Source organism: Eptatretus burgeri, chromosome 2 (genome assembly GCF_056783735.1).
Source record: "Eptatretus burgeri isolate ZD-2024b chromosome 2, Ebu_testis_v1, whole genome shotgun sequence".
NCBI classification, from domain to species: Eukaryota; Metazoa; Chordata; class Myxini; order Myxiniformes; family Myxinidae; genus Eptatretus; species Eptatretus burgeri.
The window spans coordinates 142573747-142599444 of NC_140962.1; the positions used below are offsets into that span (position 1 = coordinate 142573747).

Below are 25698 nucleotides of genomic sequence, written 5' to 3' on the forward strand. Positions count from 1 at the left end.
TATATATATATATATATATATATATATATATATATATATATATATATATTATAATGTTTCGGAGGTGTAATAAATTCTATTCAGGTTCATCCTGATGACTCCATCTTTGCCTCTTTTGGTTCTTCCTAATAATCCAGTGCTGTATTTGGTCAGTTATGTAATTTCTCATCAATTGTGCATACCTTGTGTGTGTCTCCAAAAGTAGGCGCACAAAATCTGCTGAGTGTTTCGTCGGCTAGGGGTTACAATCCTGTACAGGTCACCACTCCTAGATAGAATATCTGCCTGATGGTGCAGAATATGTAATTTATTCAGGGTGCCAGTGATATCTCACTGCCTCTTTGTGAAGGACACTGTCGGATCTTCAACGTCCACCAACTAAGGCTAGCCGATGAGACACGCAGTTTATCGTCCATTTGAAGGACGGTACATGCATTGATGTCTTTTCCTCCCTGCCATTGAAACACCAGGATGGCAGTTTAGAGCTTGATCAGAATTCAAACCCAGATTAGACAGATCGTTTCTCCTGGTTATCTTGACAGTCATATTTTTGATACTTATATAAAATAGTGTGTGATATTACGATCACAATTGACTTAGAATTGTCCCAACCACACCCAATTGTGTTACATAGTTGATGATGCCCTAGAATGTTGTGCTTACTTAGAGGCGGTACTCCAAGTGAAATGTCTCATCATTGAATGTTTCCTATAGGAGCTGCAAAGCGACAACAGTTGGAAAATTTTGAGGAGACGTCGGAGGGATCAGTCACAGCTTGTGGAAAGCCAGGTTGGTTCCATTGTTTTATCTACTGCTTGAAAGCACTGAATCACTTCTTGTGATGGTTTATACCGATTGTGTCACTTGATTGCTTTGTTAAGGAAAATTGATAGTTATAATGCTGTATCGTTCCTTTGACCAGTTGCAGACATAAATTAATTCCAGTTTCACTTAAATAATCGGAGTTACTAAAATGTTTTGTTAATTGCTCAACATACATGATCAAAATTTGAGCGTGCAGGTTTCGAAAAGGCACGGAGTGTGCACAATGTTTGCACACAAAACTTCACCTTTCACCGAAATAACCTTGAATATCCTAATGAGAATGTGCCTTCTTTGTTTCAAGGTTGTACTCAACTCTAGTATTTTTATAATACAGCACTTCTAACTGGCTGAGCATGCTATGGCTCCGCTGGTGTTGACCTCTTTGCCAAAGCCAATTAAAGTCAGGTTTTGGGAAAGAATTGGAGAGGAAACATATTTTCATAAATATCAAATACTGAATTGTGTAATTGAATTGAAGCATTATCAAACCCAAGATGTAAACAACCACAGGGAGGATCAGAATGTGAAAATATGTGGGTTATTAATTTTATTTGATGTGAGCTGTTTTAAATGGTCAAAATTTCCTACAAATGCTCCTTGCACACTAGGAGAGAGGATACAAGATAACTTAAGTGAGAGAATTTTAATTGGGAGAACTTTCTCACAAATACTCCTTTAATCGAGAGAATATTACTACAAACTCTCCTTATTGGGAAACTACTCCCTCAAATACTCCTATAATTGGGAGATAATTGTGAGAATTTCATTAAAATACTCCTATAATTGGGAGAGCTTTCCTACAAATACTCCTTTAATTGGGAAAGTTTTTCCATAAATACTGTACTCCATTAATTGGAAAGTTTTCTGAAAAATATTCCTACAATTGGGAGAATTTTTTTTACAAATACTCCTTGAATTGGGAAAGTTTTTCTAGAAATACTGTACTCCATGAATTGGAAAGTTTTCCTAAAAATAATCCTTTAATTGAGAGAACTTTACGATACATTATCCTTCAATTCGAAATATTTTCCCACAAATACTCAATTAATTGGAAGAATTTTATTACAAATACTCCTATAATTAGGTGAACTTTTCCTCAAATACTCCTCTAATTGGGAGAATACAACTACAAATATTCCTTTAAATGAGAGAATATTACTGTAAATTCTCCATTAATTGGGAATAATTTCCCACAAATACTCCTTCATTTGAGAGAATATTACTACAAATACTGTTATAATTGGGAGAAATTTTCTCCAAATTTTTTAATGAGGAGAATTTATTATAACTACTCCATTTATGGTGCGAATATTATGACAAATTCTCCTTCACTTAGGAATTTTACCAACACCTTTTTGGGGGGAAGAATTTTATTGACATTACCTTTTTAATTGAGAGAATTTTACCAGAAATACTCCTATAATTGGGAGAATTTTCCAACAAATTATCTTTAAATTGGGAATGTTACTTACATTCTTTTAATTGGGAGATTTTTTTTGGAATTACCCCTTTAATTGGGAGAATTTTACTGGAAATACTCATTTAATTGAAATAACTTTTTACTGAAAATACTCATTTAAACAGTATAATTTTCCTACAAATTCTCCTTTAATTGGGAATTTTACTAACATTTTAAATTGGGAGAATTGTATTGAAATTACTCCTTTAAGTGGGAGAATTTTATCAGAAATACTCCTATAATTGGCAGAATTTTCCCACAAATACTCTTTTCATTTACTTATATAAGTATTGCAATAATTTTTTGTCAAATTTAATCTCTATTTATACTTCGTTGGAGCATTCTTTCTTCTGTACAACCATAGCAACACCCCTCCCATTCCCCACCCCCTCCAAATTCGTGCTTCAATCAACAAGGAGCACTGCATCATCGACAAAGGGGTACTCCCAACAAATTATGCTACCTATAGTCCTTTGCGGCATACGAAAGAAAAAGACTCTTCCAATGACCAAGAAAGCATAAAATTGTCCTTTATTTGAGAGGCTAGAGATAATGTAAAATTGCCTTTGATAAGCAAGGGTAGATTAAGTTATCCATCAATAAACACTCCCTTTATCAATCCTATCTTTTTTCTGTATTCCCATTTGTCCATGTTAAGGTGTTGGAAGAGTGTGGGAAAGGAGAACGGGAGGCCTGAGATTGCTTTTCCAAAAATGAAACATCACTCATTCAAACAAGAGCGAGAATTGCTTAATTTGCAATACATGTCCCCCAACTGATGTGATGTTTTCTCAGTCCAAAAAGGGCATAACTGTGAAAAAAGGACAAAACACCCTGAAACTTGAACTTTTTCTCTAACTTATCATAATACAGCCATGCACCAAGTTTCAGTTGATATGTTAAAGGGTATGGAAAAAAAGTCTCAAAAACCACAGGTGGGACAGACAGAGAGCAAACCTATAGTTCCCTTCGGTGAAGCCAGTGGGGAACTAATAAAAAGTAATAAAGTTGAGTACATTAAAGGCTAACAGGAGAGCCACGAGGTATGCACACTCGCTTCTGAGCTGTCTAGCCTGGGTTCGAATCTCGACCCAGCTATAAAATGTCATCCTGGTGTTTCGCAGGCAGTTGAGGCATCGGTATGTTTACTCTCCTTCAGATGGATGTTAAACTTGGCGTGTAGTGCAAGTAATAAGCATAGTAATAGTATCTGCAGCAGCAGTAGAGTAATGTTGAGTATATTGTAGAAATGAACATTTAAAAAACGACGACACTGAAGCTAATGTATTTATGTGATGGTTACACATGTCAAGGGCATGAATGGGTGGGAGTAGAAAACAAGCCACATAAACCATAAATTAGGTTACAGGGCATTTCATGAACATGTTGAAATTTCCCCAAACATGAAGACACTGCCTAATTGTGAGAATGCAAACCAGATGGACGAGTTTTAAGATAGAATGTTGCAAATAACAACCTCCCCTTTCTCACGAAAAAGACATCCAAAGCCGTTTTTCATAACCCCATCCATGGAGACTCTGCTCAGTCCTGAAAACCATGGTTAGTGTTTTTGGGTTAAAGCAAACGGTTTAACTGTATATTCGTGATACTTCAATGATGATGTATGGAAACTCGTTCATCATCATAATTAGACCATTCTCAGTCCACTCCAGGATAAAAACTCCCCTTAATTCATGTTGGGGGGTAATGTATTGGCATGCTCACCACGTTTGCCAGATGTGGTTTGGAGAGAGAGGGAGAGTTTGGGAAGGATTTCTTTTAATTTGTTCAGAGTACCGGTGATTGCTCGCCTCCTATTCACGAAGGACACCGTGAGATCTTTAACAGCCACCAACTAATTCCGACAGATGGGACGTCCGGCTTAACGTCCATGCGAGGGACAACATACACATCACTCTTAATATTAAACACATCAGGAAAATAATTATAATAGAAGGTGAGTTCCCTTATAAGGAACTTCGACGCAAGAGTTGTCCATTGAGTCCCTCAAAGCCAGTGCCATTATTACCAACCTATGGCTGTTTGTCCACACTCTATCCTTTTTTTAAATGCTGGGCATCAAGCAAGAAAGCGGCACCTACCATTTTTATATTTTTGGTACGACTCAGACAGGGTTCGAACCACTGACCTCCCAGACTTAGAGAGGATGATCTAAACCAGAACACCACTGACTCTGGATGATACTTATGGCTGGGTCATCACTCGGTCAGGATTCGAACCCAGGCGAGACAGCTCAGAGGCAAGGGTGCATACCTCGAGGCCATTCTACCAGCCCAAATCCTCACTGTAATTCATGGACCAGAGTTTGTGTGTGTTTGTTGTGCTACTACTACAGCTCTGGACTGATTACATCCAGACTTGTTACATAATATCAGCAAGACCGCAATTCATGTAGAGGGGCATTTTTACCTTTTCTGGTGGTCTTGGGGGGGTGGGGGAGGGGGGGGGTAGGAGAAAATTCTCGATGTAAATGTGTATCTTGTAGCGCCGCGTATTACAAGTCTCTACCGTTTACAGTACAGTATTCCCATCCCCACGTTTTCCTGCACAGTGAGGTGTTTTGAACTATAAGCCGCAGGTATGTTTTTGCTTCATGCACGTAACCCGGATTCTTTTTTTTGGCCTATACAGAGCTATCAGTTACCTATACACCACCCAAATAAAAGTACGCCTCAGAAGAATGTGTTGCATGCTTAGAACAAGATGGCCCATAGGGCGGGTCTTGAGATCTTTAACAAGACTAGTGGGCCTGTTGGTCCAAATTGTCATTGGTCTTCACGGCCTTGTGGCATACCTGGCTGCTGTACTACTTGAGCATCGGTCGATGTGCTTGGGCCAGCGTGGGGATTATACATTCGTTATTATTATTGCCAAATCATACTACTATAATTATTGTTGTGAATATAATTAGTATTCATTAATATATGCTTTGTTACAATGTTATCATTATGTTTATTTTGTAATTGGAATGCCATCCCATGGAAGGACCTATGGCATGCGATTGTAACACGGGAAGTCTTCCGGGTTCTTTGGAGTTATTTAGCCGAATCAACTGAGGAGATCATGACGGCCACTTCGGTGTATCACATTCTACATCAGAAAGCTCCAGGGAAACTCACAAAAAAATATGACACATACACACAATCCATTGATAGTGGAAGCATTTGAAGTTAATTATTTGCTCCTGAGACTTTAGATATAATTTAGAGAATTCAAAAACTTTTTACTTTGACTTGACCCAACTTTAATTTTGGAATGGTTCGCAAGCAACGCATGACTTCATCCTGGCTGAGCTTTACGTGCGTACAGTTTGAGTTGTTTAACCAGTTTGAGCTATTGAGTAAGTGTTTCCTTGTATAAAGCAACCTAGGTGGGACATTCATTCTTCTGATCACACTGTTCTAGAGTCAAAGAAGCCACGGCCTGGTTTTCAACCTCATTCGCCCGATGGGCCGCAGAACATTGAGGGCGACATGGCGATGTACAACCCAGATTACGAGGATGACATGCAAGGCCTCATCAAGCCCAAGAAGCTGCCCAACCCCGTGAAAGCCTCTCGCACCCACCAGGACATGCACAGGGAGCTGCTGATGAATTGCCGGAGGTCAGGAATGAGTCAGGAAAGGAGTGAGAGTTGTGAGGTTTGATATGGAGCTCGGTAAATGTCGTTAAGCCATGTCCTCTTCTTTCAGGCTCAACATCATATGCTGCTCTTCAATTTTAGATCACATTGTGCTTTTGGACTTTATGCAAGAGCAATATTGAAGGAAGGGAACATTGGGGGCTAAAGTTGGAGTGAAAATGTATTTTGATGAAAAAAAATTATCTGCAACAAAATATCGACTATTTGATGCAGAATGTTTTTGTAATTCCGTTTGTATTTATTTCACTTCATCCAGGTGGCTTTGCACGTATTTTGTAAATACCTGTGACCGTTGCACATTGGCCCATGGGAAGCGGTCTGGGGGAATAATTTGTGGAGATCTCTATGTTATTCATTATTTACATCAATGGTCCGAGTACTGATCTCTCCACTGCGTTGAATGTCAATGTTCACCTGCTTTCCACTTTTGTCCTGAAACGCCGGGGAGATAGTTTCTATCTGAACAGAAATCCCAACAAACACACACACAAGGGACTTTGGCACAGGAAGGTCATTTCAGCCCATCATGCTTATGCTACGGCTACACCAACCCCAGTATCGTTGCACATCCACATATAATCTACCAACCATTCGCACAAACCATATCCCCCATACCACTCTATCTCCAATGCATATAAGTACCTATCCAAATCCCATTTAAAAACTATACACCACCTCTGCTGCCACTACCTTTCCTGGGAAACCAATCGATGCATTCACCTCTCTCCGACTGAAAGACCCCTGCCTTAAAACTGTCCTGACTCTCACTGTCCCGCTCTGCTGAAAAACTCCACTGCACCAATCTTGTCCACACACTTCGTTATCTTAAACATCTCCATCATATCCCCTCATAATCGCCTCCTTTTCCAATGTATAAAGTCCTGTCTCCTTCAACCACCCCTCATCGCTTGATCTAGCTCACCCTGGAATCAATCGAGTTGCTCGATGCTGTACTCTCTTGATGGCAGCTTTATACCTCCACAGATGCGTTGACCAAAACTGCACACAATATTCTAGATGTGGCCCTCACTAGATATACAGTGTGAAAACCACCTCCTTTGATTTATAATTGATTCCCCTCCGAATACAATCTAAAACACTATTTGTTTTACCTATGGCTGCCTGACACTGTGCTGCCTGCTTACCTCCCTTATCTATTACCACCCCCAGATCCTTCCCCTGTGTGACATGCTCCAAAATTACCCCTTGCATCCTGTAATCTCTATTTTTATTGTTCTTTCCCATCCCCAACACTTTACACTTGCTCAGGTTAAATTCCATCTGCCAGTCTTTTGCCCAATCTATACAAGTATCAACACTTTCCTGTATCTGATCACCACCCCCTATGCTGTCCACCTTACCTCCAAAGTTTGTGTCATCTGCAAATTTGGAAAGCTTACTCTTCACCCCATTAACCAAATCATTGATGTAAATCATGAATAGTAATGGTCCGAGTACTGATCCCCACTACTTACATCCTCCCAGCAAGACATCCTCCCACTCACAGCTATTCTTTGCTTCCTACCACAAAGCTAGTTTGCAATCCAATTATCTACCTGACCAGCCACTCCACAAGCCTTCATTTTGGCTAACAACCTCCGATGTGGTACCTTATCAAATGCCTTCTTAAAGTCTAGATATACCATGTCCACTGCCTTTCCCTCATCCACCCAAATCAGACACTGTCTCATAGAACTCTAAAATATTTGTTAAACAGGAACTACCTTTGGTAAACCCATGTTGACGACCTTTAATTAGTTTGTATTTATTTAAATTGTTCCTCATCTGGTCCCTAATTCATGTCTCCAACACCTTCCCCACAACTGAAGTCAAACTAACAGATTTATAGTTTCCCCAATTCCTCTCTGGATTCTTTCTTAAATAATGGTTTTACATTTGCTACTCTCCAATCCTCTGGTACCTCTCCTGACTCTGACGAGCTTGTTAATGATATCCATTAACATCTCGTTCATCTGCTCTGTCACCTCCCTGAATACTCCAGGATGCATATTATCTGATCATCCATCCATTGGGACCATACTCTGTGAAGAGCGTTGGTGCTGCTTAAGCAGTCTCCTTGGCTATTGGGCACAATCCTGGACGGGTCGCCACTCCGACGCAGGATACCATCAAGCTGGCACTCATTTTTGCTGACCTCGGAAGGATGACAGGCAGAATCAACCCCACCTGGTATTAATTCAACAGCTGATTGGGATTTGAACTCAGGATCCTGGGATCCCAAGCCCTCCACCCTAACCATTAAGCCCAAATCAAGGATATTCTCTGACCCTGGAGCTTGATCATCCCTTATTTTTCGAGCTGCTTCCTCTGCATCACCTCATCTACTCTTACACAGATCTCTTTTAAAAGCCTCTGCTTACCTCTGTCTGTTATAGATACTCTCAGCTATTGGACTTTCCCCTGACTGGTTCTGTATGAATGTAGACGCAAGAAATAACTATTTCATAATCCTGCCATCTCTCCCTTATCACCCAGCAACTCTTCTGTACTATTTGTCAATGGATGCACACTCCTCTTAACCCTTTATATACCCCTTATACACTTAAAGAATGTATTGGTTCACTAAAAAATATTTTCACGAAAAAAATAAGTGACCACTATATTCGTTATTGTTGTATGTCTGTCTGTCTGTATGTCTGTATGTCTGTCTGTCTGTCTGTCTGTCTGTCTGTCCCTAGCATAGCTCCGTGGGTTTTGATCCGATCCTGATAAAATTTTGGTGGGAGGTTTATATCATGATCTAGTTGTGTTTTCCTGAAAATGGGCGTGGTCCGCCCATTATGGGTGGAGCCACGCCCAAAAAACATGTTTTTAGGGGGTAGCCGATTTCAATTTGCATCTTCTCCTAGGGGGTTTGTCGAATCTGACAGGGGTTTCAGAATTTGGTTAGCCCAATGGCACCTGCATAGCCCCCCGGAGCTCAGTTTTTCATTTTCATCCCAAGGTCAAGGTCACAAGGTCACAAACTTAGAAAATTGCGAATTTTGACAAAAATCAGACGACCGCCCAAACTTTGAGAGCTAGGATGACAATATTTTTTATGCATAATCTTGAGGTCATTCCCCACCTAAAGTCTTGAAACCATTTTTCTCTATCTCGAACACCTTGCCCGTGGCGCCCCCTTCAAGTTTGTTTTTACGCTGATTTCATCAAAGTATGGATAATCCGAGGAGTGCGAAATGCGATATAGCCTATATGACGTTATATTGTTCCTGGAATATTCCAGAGGAAGTTTTGCACCAAAGGTCATAATCCCTGACCTTTGAGCTTTAAAGTTCACAAAGGTCAAATTTTCAAAGTTGTGGGAATCTAACCGGGTTTTCAACCTTCTTTGACGAACTAACTCCAATAAGCTATAGCACGTATCCTGTTTCCTTATTTTAATGTCCACCACATTGTTTTGTGACCTTTAAAGGTTGTGCAAAGGTCAAATTTTGAAAGTTGTTGAACGAAACCGGGTTTTCGACATTTTGCAGCTAATAACCTGTCACTCGTACCACATCATGTTGATCATTTTTATAACTTGGTCAAACATTATCACATTGTCTCATCCTTGACTTCTGAAACAATCGACATCGTCAAATACCGCTCGTGAACCATCGTCGTCTTCAGACTTGTTGTTATTTTTAATATCCTTAGTTTTGTCCTTTTCACATTCCCTTTTGGCCTGCTGAGTTATTTTCTTAACGATTCTCCAGTTCTTCCAAAACTGATGTGAGTTGGAGTGTAATCCTGTTATTTTGTCGGAATGAGTGCCTTCTGCTTACCCTTATTAGTCTTGTAGATTCGGGAAAAATCGTTCAAAATGTGAAGAAAGTGCCAAAGTTTGCACACTTGGTTTAAAAAAAAAATTTTTTTTTTACCCGCTATTTCAATTAAGAGGAAGACACAGGTTATCTGAGCATGTCTCGGCCATCAAAATGACATTTTCAAAATGGCCACCATTAAAACTCATTTTCTCCATATCTTTGCTTCCTTCCATACCAGCGGCAATGAAAAATTTGGTACCAATGCAAATATTTTGGAGGTCAAAAACTTCAATGAATCATTTTTCAAACTTGTTATTCATTCTGTATCAAAGTTACCATGGCGATTTCAAACTTTGCCATTTTTTTTTTCATGGGATGCAAAAGTATCAAATTCACAATGTCATATATTTCCCCTTCAATTTTGGATTTTTTTTAATTACTTTATGATACTGTATCATAACAGTTCTTTCTTACCTTCATGCAATTAATTGTTCAGCATAATATAATACACTAAATAATGTTCTTAAGTGACATATTAGAAAATTATGTTATACAATAAAGCGACATTGTTTTCTCACCAACATGAACATGGACATCAGAGTTCTGAATCTGGAAAGTATATGAAACCAATTTTGTAGAGAGATAACAATTTATCTTTCATGTTCCCATCTTACATTCATTTTTTCAGTCATCACCTTCATTTTGGGAGCAGGACCCAGCACGTACATATAGTTCGGTGCAAGTAAGTAAGGCAGTAAAGCATTTACATGGTGGCTTGCAAGCCTACCTACAGTCACAATTTATAAGCTCTTTGCTTCTGAGAGAGTCGTCCAGAAAGGTATCCACTGGTTGTTTGTGTCTCACAAATCCCCTGTTCACTGGGTTTGGCAACTGCTTTTGGGATTCCAATGTTTGACCCCAGCAGTGGCCGGCTTGATACACAGCTCGCTTGATAAGCAGCTCTATGTGCTTTTTCAAGGCTGCCTGTGTAGGAGGGATGCATTCCAGTTGCCTCCCTTTTGAAAACAGCAGCTACCTTTTTTGGTTTAAATACTTGCTTTTACGTGTTCTATCATAGAGAAGAACAACAAATCTCTAAAGGCGACTCAATGTGTCATCAGACACTGATGTTGGTGTGGTTGAGAGATGGACAAAAACTTCTGTGATTTCTGGTAAGGCTTTCCATGTATCCCATGCTGTTTTCTTCCCAATGCGGCTGAATGACGACAGTGTCACAACTCGCAACCGGTAAATGTATGGAAAAAAAAGTTCGGCCTTTGGCTTTCTGTTCTCCAAGGGTGGCTGCAATTGTATGAATTGGTATGTCTCTAAAGTGCTTCTTCACTCCCAAAGCAATCCGTAATTCATCAAGGTGAAGACAATGGAATGTGGCAATGGACAATACAACTACATCAGTGTCAACTGGTTTGTCAAAACTCTGCTGTGGCCTTGTTTGTGCACAATGTAAAGTGTGTAATGGAATCGTAGAGTCTGCCTCTTCATGGTTGCACGGTGCTAGATCAGGATGTTTGTCATTTTGATGTGATGACAACACTTCAGTGCCTTGTGTGCTGTACAACTCCTTCTCTGGAATAGCGAGGGGAGAAATACACACTGCTTGGTCTAGGTACGGCTCTGTTTTATTTTTTCCTACCCAGAGAAAACTGTACCACTTGTTTGGAATTGGTGTAGAACATTGAACCTTGATGCGATTTCCAGATCCTCAATGTTGTCTTGCAGAGTTTTTCACGCTGTTTTCATAATAGTGATCACACACAATGTCTACTCGGTCAGCTGAGTCCAAGTGCTTGAGTGTATGTGGCAAGAACATTTTTTTCCGGAAAGTCACCAAAGGTTTTACAATCATGTGGTTGCAACATGTTTACAATAACGAGAGCCATTAAGGACTTTTGCACTTGCATTTTTGACTCTCAGTTTGAGAAGTTGCAAAGGATTCAAAACAACCAACAAGTTCTGATTTTGCTCATGCTCTTAACTGCTCCATATCAGAAAGAGATGGTGGATTTGCCTGATTTTCATAACTGAAAGATTCGTCCATATCACCGTTTCTTGACTGGCAAGATATAAACGGTACATTCTTGAAAAAAAGCTCACAGTTGCTTCTGAGAGTGTTTATTTGGTGGACAGTTCTGGCCTCCTTCTTTCAGGGGGGCTTTTGTGAAAAGGGGAAGTTTGTTCTTTGGGATGATGCTTGTTATTGGAATTGAGCACGAGTTTTACCAATCGTCTCTTAAATCTTGACGGTTGCAACAGAGTCTCTCCCAAATACTTCTTTTGTGCCTACTCAAAGCAGGAGGCATCATCATCAAGCTAAATAATCTTGCGCATACATTTCAATATTCTCCTGCGTAAAAGGAACACTGTGTTGGTAACTTAGTATTTGAAAGCATTACGTTACTAAACTGAGTCAATGTAATTGCATCTCATATTGACACTTTTGTTATAACATGTGTAAGTAATTCCCAAGACCTTTGTTACACAGTCATCTACTACATAAACCCGGATGCTATCTTTATACAGACTTATACTGAAATTCTACTTCACATGCATACATGATTTATGGTCCTATGATATGGCCATTGAAGGTAAATGCCATGCCAACAAAGAAATGAGAGGGGGGAACAAGTTTGAAACTTATTTCATTGAATTTCTTGACCGCCAAAACATATGAATTGGTACCAAAATTTTCATTGCTGCTGATATAAAAGGAAGCAAAGATGCGTAGAAAATGAGTTTTAATGGCGTCCATTTTGAAAATATTATTTCTTTATGGCCCAGACATGCTCAGATAACATGTGTCGTGATTTTAAATGAAAGAGGGGGTAAAAAAAAACTAAAAAAACTATGCGTGCAAAATTTGGCACTTTCTTCACATTTTGAACGATTCTCCCCAAATATTACACTATAATCTACCAGACTATCTTACTCCCTGCTTAACCACCCTGGTCTCTTTCTGCCTCTACATTTATACCTCGCTGGAATATGATTAATCTGCATCCCCGCACATTTGCTCCTTGTAGGTTAGCCATTTATCCAATGCAAACAACCCACTCATTAAATTTATCCACACTTGAAAGCACCCAATTCACTTCTCATACCCTCCAAGTTTGCCCTCCTAAATCCAACAGCCTCCTCACACCACTATTCTCAACTTCAGATCTCAACAGTAGAGTTGTGCTGACTACATTGTGGTCGCTAGATCCCACATCCTCTCCCGTCTCCACCTCCTCCATCATTTTGGGATAATTACTCAAAAAGAGGTTTTTGTATAATTCTGTACTTGTGGAATTTTATTCTTAACCTTTTAGCCGACTCGAATGTAAATCCTGTTACTCAAATGAAAGACACTGATTAATTCACTGCCCACAACAGAAAGTACTTTCCTTCAGAGAAAATTTTATTTTAACTTGGTACCAAGGAGTTCAAAAACACCCAGACGTAAGCATCCACAATTAATTTTTTTCACTCCCGCAGCTTGCATTTTCCTGATATATATATATATATATATATATATATATATATATATATATATATATATATATATATATATATATATATATATATATATATATATATATATATATATATATATATATATATATATACATACATTGGGAGAGTGGAGAGGGTCTGATAAGCATATAGGTAAAAGAACACAAAAATGTAATACGTGTCCACTAACTGGACAGCGAATGACATAATTAATGGCAAAAGTTGCAGTGTTATCAAGCAGGTCACCTTGGACTTGCAGAGAATTAAACAAAAGTCCAGAAGCGGGACAAAGGAATACAGGATAAGACATTAGGTTATAGGTTTAACAAAATAAATGAATATAGTAGGCAATGAGTACATGATTGAAACCAGTGAGACAAACAGCAAAGGGCAGCTTGTTCAAAGAGGAATATTCCCCATCAAGGTCCAACACTGCACAGCCTCTTGTGGGATTTTGTACAAACTAGGTTAAAAAGCAATCCTGCACTACATTTAAAAGCATACTCATCTGCTCTGCCTTGTCCCTGTTTTCCCTGTTTCCCAATCTATCCCAGACAAGTTAAAATCCCTTATAATCAAATCTCTTCCCTTATCACATACCCTTCTGAATTCCTCACGTATCCCTCTTTCCTGCTTTTCCCTCACACTAGGAGCCCGATAAAAGCATCCTCCAAATATCTTACTGTTTTCCCAATCTCTAATCTCTAACCACACAGAAGCATCTCCATTAATTCCCTCCTTAATGTCATGTCTTTCTTTTGGTACAATACTGACTTTAACCCAGATTGCCACATCACCTCCCCTTTTCTCTTTCCTATCACATGTATAAACCCTGTAGCCTTGAATTCCTGTCCTACAGTTGGATTGCTAATTAAACCACATCTCATTTCCAGCAACTATGTCATACCCCTCGCCATCCTTCATAGCTTCCAGCTCTTCCATCCTTTCATTCAAGCTCCTGGCATTCGTGTGCAACACCTTCAACCTTTCCCTTCCATTAACCACTACCTGCTGCCCCAACCCTCCAACCGCATCAGTCGCGTCTAAAAAAAAAAAAAATCCCAATTTCTTTCTCAAGAACCTCCGTGAATCTTGCCACCCCTTTCTATTAACCCCCTCCAAATGCAATTTGTTTTTTTCTGAAAACCATTGAAAATCATCAATCATGCCCTAACTTGAAGGGAACATTTTTTTTTGATATTTTTTGCCAATCACAAAGTACTGGAAAAAGACCTAGAGTGTCAATTTTCGATTTTCGCTGGTGGCATCACACCTGGAATCCACCTTGATCCAAATGGCTGCTTACATTGAAAAACAGTGTATTTTGAGCTCGAATTCCGACATTGATTCCATCGTCATGAGCAACTTTGATGGTTCTCAATATGCTGAAACTGATGCGTGGGATTTTGAAGAAACGTTTTGAGACCAAATTAGTCATGGAAATGCTTTCAGGGGAATTATGGAGCTGTATTGTTTCGATCCTTATGCGATCGATTCAGATGAAGATGGCGAGAATGGAGGGGATAGTGAAGATGAAAACACCAGTCACATGTTCACTGCAGATTGGTATGTTTTGTTTTTCTGTTTAATTCATGGTTTATAAGGGATTTTGTATCAATGAATAAATCAGTTACATTACTCCAGCAGAAACATTGCATGACAGACACGGGCACATGCATGGTACGACACGGACATGGCATGGACACTGCCCAGACACACTCAGACACCACCGGCAAAATGGGCGACGAATGCTGTGCCACACCATTGCAGGCTTACCAGGTTTCTCATTTCCTACTTTCCATGGCCACCATCTGTGTCGTGTCCGTGTCATGTCCTACCATCGTGTCTGTGCTGTGCCATGTCATATTGCTGTCCCACCCCAGTGGAGGGGGACGGTGGGAAGGGGGAGGTTGGAGCTAGTGTGGGGGTGGTGGCGAGGTAAGGTTTTTGATTCACCTCGCAAATCATCCGTGTGCATATATTGGTAGCTGAGTAGAGATGGTGTTCCAGTGTTTGAGTGACGGCTGTTTCTTATACTTAATTGTGGGTATGGCATCCTCTTTCAACCATGCTGGATAACCACAAGATCTAGGCACTCTTGCTGTTTCATAACAGTGCTCTGTAAAAAATGTTCCGAGCACAAAAGCAAACATTTTGTCAGCCTGATCCATACTTGGGTATTTCGGGCAAACCTCGTTCAATTTCTGGCAACTTAGGGTATTTCGGCCATTTGTGTTGTATGAAACATTCTCGGTTTGTATTACTCCTACCAACAAGGATGCGTCGACTCAGCATATTTGTGGAAAATCGAAAATTATTTGCTGTTTGAGTTAAATCATTCCGCGATGTAACTCGTATGCAGTACGGACATGGCCGTCGACTCCAGGGTGTGATGTTTACAGCTAAGCATGATGAAGAAGGAGATTTGGACTTTTTTTTTAATCACAAAATTACCTACTTTATAAATTGCATATCGGAGAAAGACACACATATCTGTTTTGTATGATATCAAGGGATAGATTAGCATCATGGTAGTCTGAGCGTTTGGGTTCCCCTTTAAGCGCCCTGCCACCTGACCGCATGGTCACTCACTATGACCATTCCGGGATCCCCACATATTCACAATCCCAAACCCGGGTGAGATAATTTGCTTTTGGCCTTAGGACATGTTATTTTGAAACCCTGCATTTATTTATATTTAATTTAAGGGAATGCATAAGTATTAGGTACACAAAATAATCCATATTGTGTGTGCACTAAGAGAACCATATACATATGATGTGGATTTTTTTTAACCCACCCCGTTGTGATCGTTGAAGGATTCTACCTGGCCGATTGTGGAATCCTATTTGACTTCAGGCAGAGTTTAACGTCTGTCCGATTTGGTTATAAAATCCTGCATAAAACCACCAACACTGATAACCGATGTCCACACAAGTCCTTCCTTGTGAAACAATTTATTTTCTAATTATACACCATACACTTCTCACCCTCGTACAATGAACTTAAGAATCCCCATTTGATTGCAATATTATTTGGTTGTATTTCATTTATTCTTACTTTTAGTTAACAGTTAGACCAACCCGATTCAATTCACTTCCACATTACATCAGAGAGTTTTATTCTAACTTGGTACTTGGTCAGTTCCAAGGAGCACAAGCCACTGAGATTCTAATACTTCCTCAGGTACTTGCACTGAAACAATTTTACATTTCAAAGCATTTTATACTTTCATGGGAGAGTGGTGGGGGCTATCAACCCAGACTGCAGACGTGTCCTTTTAGGCGAGAAGCCACTACATACATTTTGAGGCAAAGGTTCGCTGTTATCAGCTCAGGTCACACCGCTCCAGACCAAGACATTTATCAACATTTAGGGAAAAAGTCTCTTGGCCAGAAAGGACAGCCAATTCAACTTATAGCATAAAACTTACATTTCTAAAACTCCATTTGTTACAATTTAGAATACATTAATATAAATTTGTCCCCCACACATATTTGGTCGTGTTTTTTTTTGTTGTTGTATTCAGGATGCATTGTGCTTGTACAAGCAGAATATTCCTTTTTTTTTAAAAACTTTAGTTCTTTGTATGTGTGTTTGTAAAAACAAAAGTAAAAGACAGTTTAGTGCAATATGATTGCAGTAACTACAAGATATAAACTTGCAACACAGGAAACAAAGTGTGGGGGATAACAGCACGTGGTCAGAAAAGTGGGAGTTTGTCAGTCACCTGATATTGTTCCACTGATTAAATATCCCATGAGTGAAGATTAACATTTCTATCCTGTGCCATACTTATCTGTGGACTGAGAAATTGCATCAAATTCCCAGAATGCTTTTTGACCTCTCACCATAGCCTTGTTGTCTCTGCCAGTCCTGCATTTTAAACTCGACCTGTTTTGCTGTTAATTAAAGGGTTTTAGAATTATAATTGGAGATATATCTCTCTGAGTGTCTGTGGTTTCTTTGTCTGCATGCAATACCCTTCCATGTCACGGAGTGTTTTGTCCTGAAAAACCTTCTGCTTGTTCCCGATGATTTGGTTTATTTTTGGTTAAAAATAAATGCCCATTAAACATTTCCACAATATCGTTCACCTTTGTCCAGGGGTGTCGGAGTCCAGTCCAAGCCGGAACTGCTGCGCATGATGGAGCAAAGGCGGCGGGAACAGGAGTATCAGCAGAGATGCGAGTCGGCTCAACAACGTCCCCCCAGTGTCTTTGAAGTCGAACTGCTGAAACGTAAACAGCGCCTCGACCAGGTTAAGTGAATTAACAATTGTCAATTACATTAAACACACTCTTTATAAAATCATGATGATGTGACATGGCCACAGCTATCAAATTCCTCCATACAGTCTGCTTGATTGAGTGCAGTTCTTCTTGAATCTTTTAGAGATAGGCCTACGGGTTTGCTTGTTCATTTGATAGTTTCCTTCTAATGCGCATGTGGTCCCCACCAGGGTCTCTTTCAGTCTGATGGTGGTTGAGTCCTTTGTTTCTTTCAGTGTGATGGTGGTTGAGTCCTTGGTTTCTTTCAGTCTGATGGTGGTTGAGTCCTGGGTCTCTTTCAGTCTGATGGTGGTTGAGTCCTCGGTCTCTTTCAGTCTGATGGTGGTTGAGTCCTGTGTCTCTTTCAGTCTGATGGTGGTTGAGTCATGGCTGTCTTTCAATCTGATGGTGGTTGAGTCCTGGCTCTCTTTCAGTCTGATGGTGGTTGAGTCCTGGGTCTCTTTCAGTCTGATGGTGGTTGAGTCCTGGGTCTCTTTCAGTCTGATGGTGGTTGAGTCCTGGGTCTCTCTCAGTCTGATGGTGGTTGAGTCCTTGGTCTCTTTCAGTCTGATGGTGGTTGAGTCCTGGGTCTCTTTCAGTCTGATGGTGGTTGAGTCCTCGGTCTCTTTCAATCTGATGGTGGTTGAGTCCTCGGTCTCTTTCAGTCTGATGGTGGTTGAGTCCTGTGTCTCTTTCAGTCTGATGGTGGTTGAGTCGTGGCTGTCTTTCAATCTGATGGTGGTTGAGTCCTGGCTCTCTTTCAGTCTGATGGTGGTTGAGTCCTGGGTCTCTTTCAGTCTGATGGTGGTTGAGTCCTGGGTCTCTTTCAGTCTGATGGTGGTTGAGTCCTGGGTCTCTCTCTCAGTCTGATGGTGGTTGAGTCCTTGGTTTCTTTCAGTCTGATGGTGGTTGAGTTCTGAGTCTCTTTCAGTCTGATGGTGGTTGAGTACTGAGTCTCTTTCAGTCTGATGGTGGTTGAGTCAGGAGGGAGATGGGTGCATTTGCTTACAGGATGATGGCAGAGATGTCCGTAACTTCTTTGCTGCATTCGATCGATCAGATTGGCTGGGTTGGAATGCTTGGCTCGATGTCTCACTTTGGCATTCTTGATGTAATCTATCCATCATATAGATATACGATGGATTCCTCGAACAGCTTTCATGTCGAAAGCATGAACGCAAGCATTTATGGTGGCAGTTCACGTCTAGATTTCGGAGCCATCTGTGAAGACTGAGATTATGAGTGTTTTGTTCACCTGGAATTTTAAACGCTGGTCGATAGTGGCATTCCAGATGCTGAAGAGTAATGCCATGGTGGATTGAGCAATGGCAGCTCTTCTGATATTTGACAAAGAGCTGCATGAAGAGGAATGACGAGGAAATGTGAGAAACAAGATATTTAAACTCTGATTGTGTCCACTGAGCAGTCATTGTTGATGATCATTGTAGGAGAGTGGTTACCATGCCAAAAGGGCAAATGTGGGGTCGTCAAATATTTTCTTGATAAGGAACTTCCTTTTTATGGACTGGCAGGATAGCCTCGATGTATGTGTACTAGTCTTTGAGCTGTCGAGCCTAGGTTAGATTACCGACTCGGCGATAAACTCTTACATTGGTGTTTCATATCTAGGGCGGTCCATCAATGTATGTGTCAACCTTCAGATGTACGTGAAACTTGTCATCCTATCTGCCAGCATTAGTTGTGGCGTACTTTAAAGATCCCACGGTGTCCTTTCCTCAGAATTGGCAAGTTGTTACCGGCACCTTGAACAAACAACAAATTCATGCCTCTTTCAATCAAACATCAGGCCTGTTCAGTTGCTTCGTGAAAGATGTGGGAAAAATTGGGGTACTGACATAAGTAGCAGTAGTCGCAGTTGGTCATCTCATTGCTATAAAAGGGAAAGGGTGCACTGATCTATACATTGTGCCTGCAGAGGAATGTACGACAACCTGATACTCGGATGTCCTTAGACAAGTCTTATTGACCGAGGGTATGCCTTAAATGTGGATTTTTCACACGTCAATCCCTGATTACTGGCCAAGCTTTTCGAAATAGGAATCTCGACTGACCATGTCATATTCATCAAACCCAATGACAAAGCTATCCGCCAAATATGCGGATATCACATTTTGGATGATTGTTCGACAGATCTACTACTCGCAAGCTGGAGAAATTGTCTCATTTCTCGTCCACACTACTGTTTCAATTTTTTTTTCTTCTAAACATTCAAAACATAGATACATGTGTCCTTCCTAATATCAATTACTTTGATGAACTCATAATCCTGGATCGTTTCACCCTGTGTTCTCTTCTGCGATGTGGGTTCACAAAGACTCCCATTGTATAAAGTAAATCGCTCGAGCATCATGCCAGCTCACAGCTCTGCCCTGGACTCTTTCAATCAGATCTTTGTGATTCTTGTCTTTATGATTTGTGTATCGTGTGCCAGCCCTCTGAGCCTCTGTCGTTTCTTTGTCTGCAGGGAAAAGGAGGGGGGCAGGGGGACACACTGAATTGGCGGATTCTAGCGTAGGCCGAACTCAGGTTTTTTAATCGAGTGTCATTATTATCTGTCTATCCAAGTATTATTGAAAAGCCATCTTGATGAAACACAGTGTATTGTTAGTTTTTTTTTTTAAATGAATGAGGCAAATAATGTCCAAGAAACATTGCTTTGTACTGTTTCTCAACTGTGGGTGCATGTTGGCAAGTCAAGTACAATCATTTGTTGGACTAGTTTTCCAGAGGAGACTCCCAACGCTAGGAACCCAGGAAAGAATACGTAGTACCTTTGCAGACACCAATTCGGGACAACAAACACCAAAATAATTGAATAAAACCATGTGTCAAATGAGTGTCGGTAATTCATTAACTCCGCACCATTGAGACCCCGAGGAGACCTCTCCTGGAAGGAGGGATTGTATTACTCTGAGCATTCAACCGATAGGTGAAGCTGCATGGCTGTCGTTGCGAATTCTTTTTCTTCCAGTTTCCGTGCCATCGGTAAAGGGGCTGTCACACCTTGACGTTTTAGCCAGCGTATGGCAAGGTCTCAAAATGTATGTAAAACGCTGGCGTATGCTGAACTATTGATGTTTTTTTTAAATATTTGGGCGTATAATAACGTGTTGGACGTATGCATAACGTATTAGTAACGTACACAGAACGTTTTAATCACAATAGATAACTTATACCAACGAATGCTGAGCGTGTTGTCGACGTTCACAACCTATGCCCAACGATAGTCTAACTTATGCATAGCGCACGGCAGCGTATCGCCGACGATCACATGGCGTAGGCTATTCATAGGCTGCGGCTCGACCATTCAAATCATAACTGCACTAGACAACTAAGTGTGAAGCCGCTGTCACACCTTGACGTTTTAGCCAGCGTATGCCGACGTATGAAAAATTTGCCAAACCAAGCTGGCACACGTCGAATACATTATGGGTAAGCTATGTATACGTTAATAGCACGCTGGTATACGTCGTAGTTTTCTGGCATACGTCGTCATACGCCGAGTACGTTGAGAAATTTTCAGTATGTTGAAAATTTCTCGACGTACTCAACGTATGAAACACGTTCCGCATACGCTGGCATAAGTTGTAGGCACGCTACGCGATCGTTGACACACGTCGACACACGTTACTTGTACGTTACTCATAAGTCGAAACACGTCGAGGTAATGGTTAGCGTCAGTGTTCCAGACTCCCTGTTTAAAAAAAAAAAAAAATTCTTCTTCAGTATGACGGTGATGTTGACTCTTCGATCTCTAGTGCAGTTATGATTTAAATCGTTGAGCGGCAGCCTATTAATTATATTATATTATAACCGCACTAGAAATCGAAGTGTCAACATCAACGTCATACTGAAGAAACCCCCCCCCCCCAAAACAAAAACCAGGGAGTCTGGAACACTGATGCTAACCATTACCTTGACATGTTTCGACTTATGAGTAACTTACAAGTAACGTGTGTCTGTGTGTCAACGATCGCGTAACGTGCCTGCAACACGTTACTCATAGGTTAGAAATAAGTTTCGGGTACGCTAAACATTACCTCGACATGTTTCGACTTATGAGTAACTTACAAGTAACGTGTGTCGACGTGTGTCAACGATCGCATAACGTGCCTACAACTTATGGCCAGTGTTATGCGGAACGTGTGAGTCATACGCTGGCATACTTTGAAAATTTCAAGCATGGAAAATTTGTCTAACACCTCGGCGTACTACGACGTATGCCAGCGTACTACGAAAAATAGCCAGCGTACTACGACATATGCCAGCGTGCTCTTAACGTATACAAACTTACCCATAAATTATTCGACGTGTGCCAGCGTTTTAGCCAAATTTTGCATACGTCAGGCATACGCTGGCTAAATCGTCAAGGTGTGACAGGCAGGGCCTTTAAGGTGAGCAAAGATTTATTCTTCTTCTTCCTCTTACCATTCACCAAAAGAGAGGTGGCCACCCAAAATTTGCTGACCAGCATGCAATAACGGGGTTGTCGAATGTGGACATAAGGGTTAGACATGCTTTAAGAGCTTTGTCAATGGGGTATGAAGGACTGTAAAGGTAGCAGCACTACCAGATTTGTTTATGTCATGCATGTTGATGCCACCATGGGTTATCATACCTGCACAACATCAGGAAGTGCACTGAACTAATGATACGGTGTTGAGACAGTGCCTCCAGTTCATTCTGTGGAATGCCATCATGGTGTTTTGATTAAAATAAAAAACCATCATAACTTCCCCTCACTAAATTATCACGGAAGGTTATCATCCGAATTCTTTCCAATCCAATGATATATCACGGAAGATTTGTGTGAGGGTCATTGAAGAGTCAAATGCAGCTCAAGTTTCCTGTTCAAGAATCTTCTCCGTGCATCACTCGTCGGGACGTTCAGGTACCTTTGCTGTGGAGTTTATATTTGTTGTGGTAACTTCATAAATGGTGTGATTTTTCTCTTTATTTGATGATAACTCATTCGTTCTTCTTTTTCCCCACCTGTGGAACTAACTTTGACATTCTCTTATAATGTCATCCTTCCCTCCATGTCCTAAAGACTGCTATTCACCACAAACTCAAATCATCGACAATCCAAAACCATGATCTTTTCTGCCCTCGTTATCACCTCACCCCAACCCAACCCCAATGCCTCCTCCTTCCAAATTTCCAATTTTTCCTCTTGAGAGTTTCCTTCTGTATCCATCTTGTCCATCCCATCAAAGCCTCTCCTGCCCCCTCATTCCTTCCCACACCCATTGTTTGTCCAAGTCTGCCTCTATCTTAGCCTTCAACTCTGCTGTTTGGTGTTTCCCCCTCTCTCTCTCTCTCTCAATTGTTCCTTTTGTCCTGATGTGTCCTGATCCATTCAGTGTACTTGTACCTGATCTTCCCCGAGCCTCAATTATGTCATAACTAACCCATTCCTCCGACTTGCATCTCCTCTTTTCCTGATCATTCATTCCCTTGATTGATGGAGCCTCACCGTCAGAATGTTGCCTTTTTACCCTCGGTCACGTCACTCTCCCACGAGGCCTCGATTATGTTTATAGAAAGTTGTCTTTTGCATTCAGCGAATGATGAGTTTTTATTTTATTTTTATTTTTGCAATGTTTTTCACAAGGAATGGTGAACAAGCAATTGGTGTTCGAAGGCAGTGGCATCATCACAAGACAAACGAATGCCCTCACTGCTCTTCACAATTCACATTATATCCTAAAATATGCAATTTTGTGTCTGACTGTCTGCCTGACCGCAATACATTCACTTGTTACTTTTCCAATTTCAACCAAACTTGCCAGGGGGACTAAGGGTCACATGATGGAGGTTGTAGCAACTAAATTTGCCCCCCTTACCAAGGGGGTTTTCCACCTTGGGCGAACTCTGTGTTAAGATGTATAAATAACTTATCGTGGCTTATCATGGGGCACATCTACCGGAAGTAAAATTATTATAACCACAAACTATTCAGTCAATTATGTGAAACGTATGATTACATTTTTATACAGTCACGACTGTTGTTTAACAATACACTGAAATAATTTTGGAGGGAATCTGACGTCCTTGAGGCATCCTATGCTTCTCGTTTTCCCCAAAGACTAATGGACCCTCGCCGTCTTGACTTGCTAGGCTTATAGGTTAAAGGTCATTAGCTAGGCCACAATGATGTTTAACGAATAAATGTGCTTAAATGAGTCTGTACGCATGAATGACGCATCGTATTGCCTGTGTGATTTTTTTTTTATAGCCCTCAGATATGTGAACTGCATATGGATTGTTTAAAACTTATATATTTGGGCCTCATTTGCAATTTCTCCAGACCAAGTGTAATGTGCGATATTGCCTTCGACACCATTGTGGTGCAACTGTGGCCTATATTGGACCATAACCCCATTCCTAATGGTCGCTAGCTTTGTTTAATGCTGAATGAAGAATGAAGAATCATTGTTCATTCTCACTCAAATTTAAAACACAATGACGTGCAGTAAATGAAGTCCGGCTGATGATTACTCCTTCGTCGTCTCTCCAGCGGTCGGTGGAGAAGGAAGGATTTATTGGTGTCGAGCTGCCACGGCTTTAAAATGACGTCGGAAATGGCTAGCAGAAGAGGAGACTCATTCGTTGTCGTCGTGGTCGTTTTGGCCAAACAAATGAAATCTACTTTGCTCAATAATCTTGGTTATGTCGAAGAAAAGTCACAATTAAATATTGACGTGTTGAGTGACTCATGAATAAGGATGAGAAAAGGCATGTAAGGAAAAGTGCGTGAGCTACTAACTCGTGTATTGGCTCTCTGGAAGGTCTCTACTGATTGGCGACTAGTGTTCAGATGTTTGATTTGTTTTAAAATATTAGCAAAATGTAAAGAACCAGAGTTGGTGTCAAAGCCACCCAATGCTTGCCTGTTTATACAGTTATCGTTTTTAAAACTCATCTAATAATTAATATTTTTTATAAAGCATTGCAGTGAAGTCTGATTCAAATATTTTTAAAGCAATATATGTATTTGTATATTGTAATCAGTAACAAGAGCGCAAGTGAGCACAATATACGCCCGAACAAGAAGATATATACAGAATTGTGCTACTACGTGGAAAACAGCATCCTGGTTGCCATGGCAACCACTTTAGATGACTAACGTATGTCGCGACATACCGCCTCCACAGTCTGTACCTATATACCAGATAGGAAACGTGAAAGTTGAAAACTTTGGGAGTTAGAGTGCGGACAGGAACGGATGGAAAACAGCATCCTGGTTACCATGGCAACCACTTTAGATAACGAACGTATGTCGCAACACACCATCTCAACAGTTTGTACCTATCTACCAAATATGAAACGTGAAAGTTGAAAACTTTGGGAGTTAGAGTGCGGACAGGAAGGGATGGAAAATAGCATCCTGGTTGCCATGGCAACTACTTTTGATGACGAACGTATGTCGCGACACACCGTCTCCACAGTCTATACCTATGTACCAAATATGAAACGTGAAAGTTAAAAACTTTGGGAGTTAGAGTGCGGACAGGAACGGACGGACGGATGGACGGACAGACAGACGGACAGACGACACATAATATGCCCCGATATATATATATATATATATATATATATATATATATATATATATATATATATATATATATATATATATATATATATATATATATATATATATATCGGGCGTATAAAAAATAGTGTGGTAGATAAAAACATTAGAAAGGAAAAAATAACTTGCACCAAAAATTTTAATATTTTCACGCTCACGCTGACGCTCACACCCGGGATATCGCTATAGCTCTCTGTTCTTCGAACAGGCGAGCTAAAAATTAATTAGTCACCGCACACCCACCAAGTTTTATCCGAGTCCTTCCACAACGTTGTGAAATATCACACGAAATATCGTTTTTGGCCCTATCTCTCAATGTAATGGTGGAGACTCACTTAAAAAAAAAAACTAGAATGGCACTGAGTAGAGTACATACCTCTGCCAGGCTGAACAGTTTAGGTTTTGAATCCCACTGAGAGGCCGGATCTGAATCTGAACTTTAACCAAGATCGAATCGGCTTGTTCTTGTCACTCGCCAACTCATCCACCAAGTTTTGTCTTAATCTGTCCATACATTTTTTGAAATATCATGCTATATATCGTTTTTGAACCCATCTCTCAATGGTGAAGAATCACTT

At 40.5% G+C, this 25698-nt stretch overlaps 1 protein-coding gene across 3 annotated transcripts in view; it reads left to right on the forward strand.

Annotated features, from left to right (window-relative positions):
- Nucleotides 1–25698, forward strand: part of LOC147033382 (uncharacterized) — a 76724-nt gene that overhangs the window by 43971 nt on the left and 7055 nt on the right. For 2 of the 3 annotated variants that reach the window (XM_085854659.1, XM_085854669.1), the window contains exons 3-5: nucleotides 715–789; nucleotides 5711–5909; nucleotides 17339–17492. In XM_085854659.1, the coding sequence (XP_085710785.1) occupies nucleotides 715–789; nucleotides 5711–5909; nucleotides 17339–17492 (428 nt within the window). The remainder of the gene's footprint in view (nucleotides 1–714; nucleotides 790–5710; nucleotides 5910–17338; nucleotides 17493–25698) is intronic. The other variant, XM_085854676.1, reaches the window with a different exon arrangement.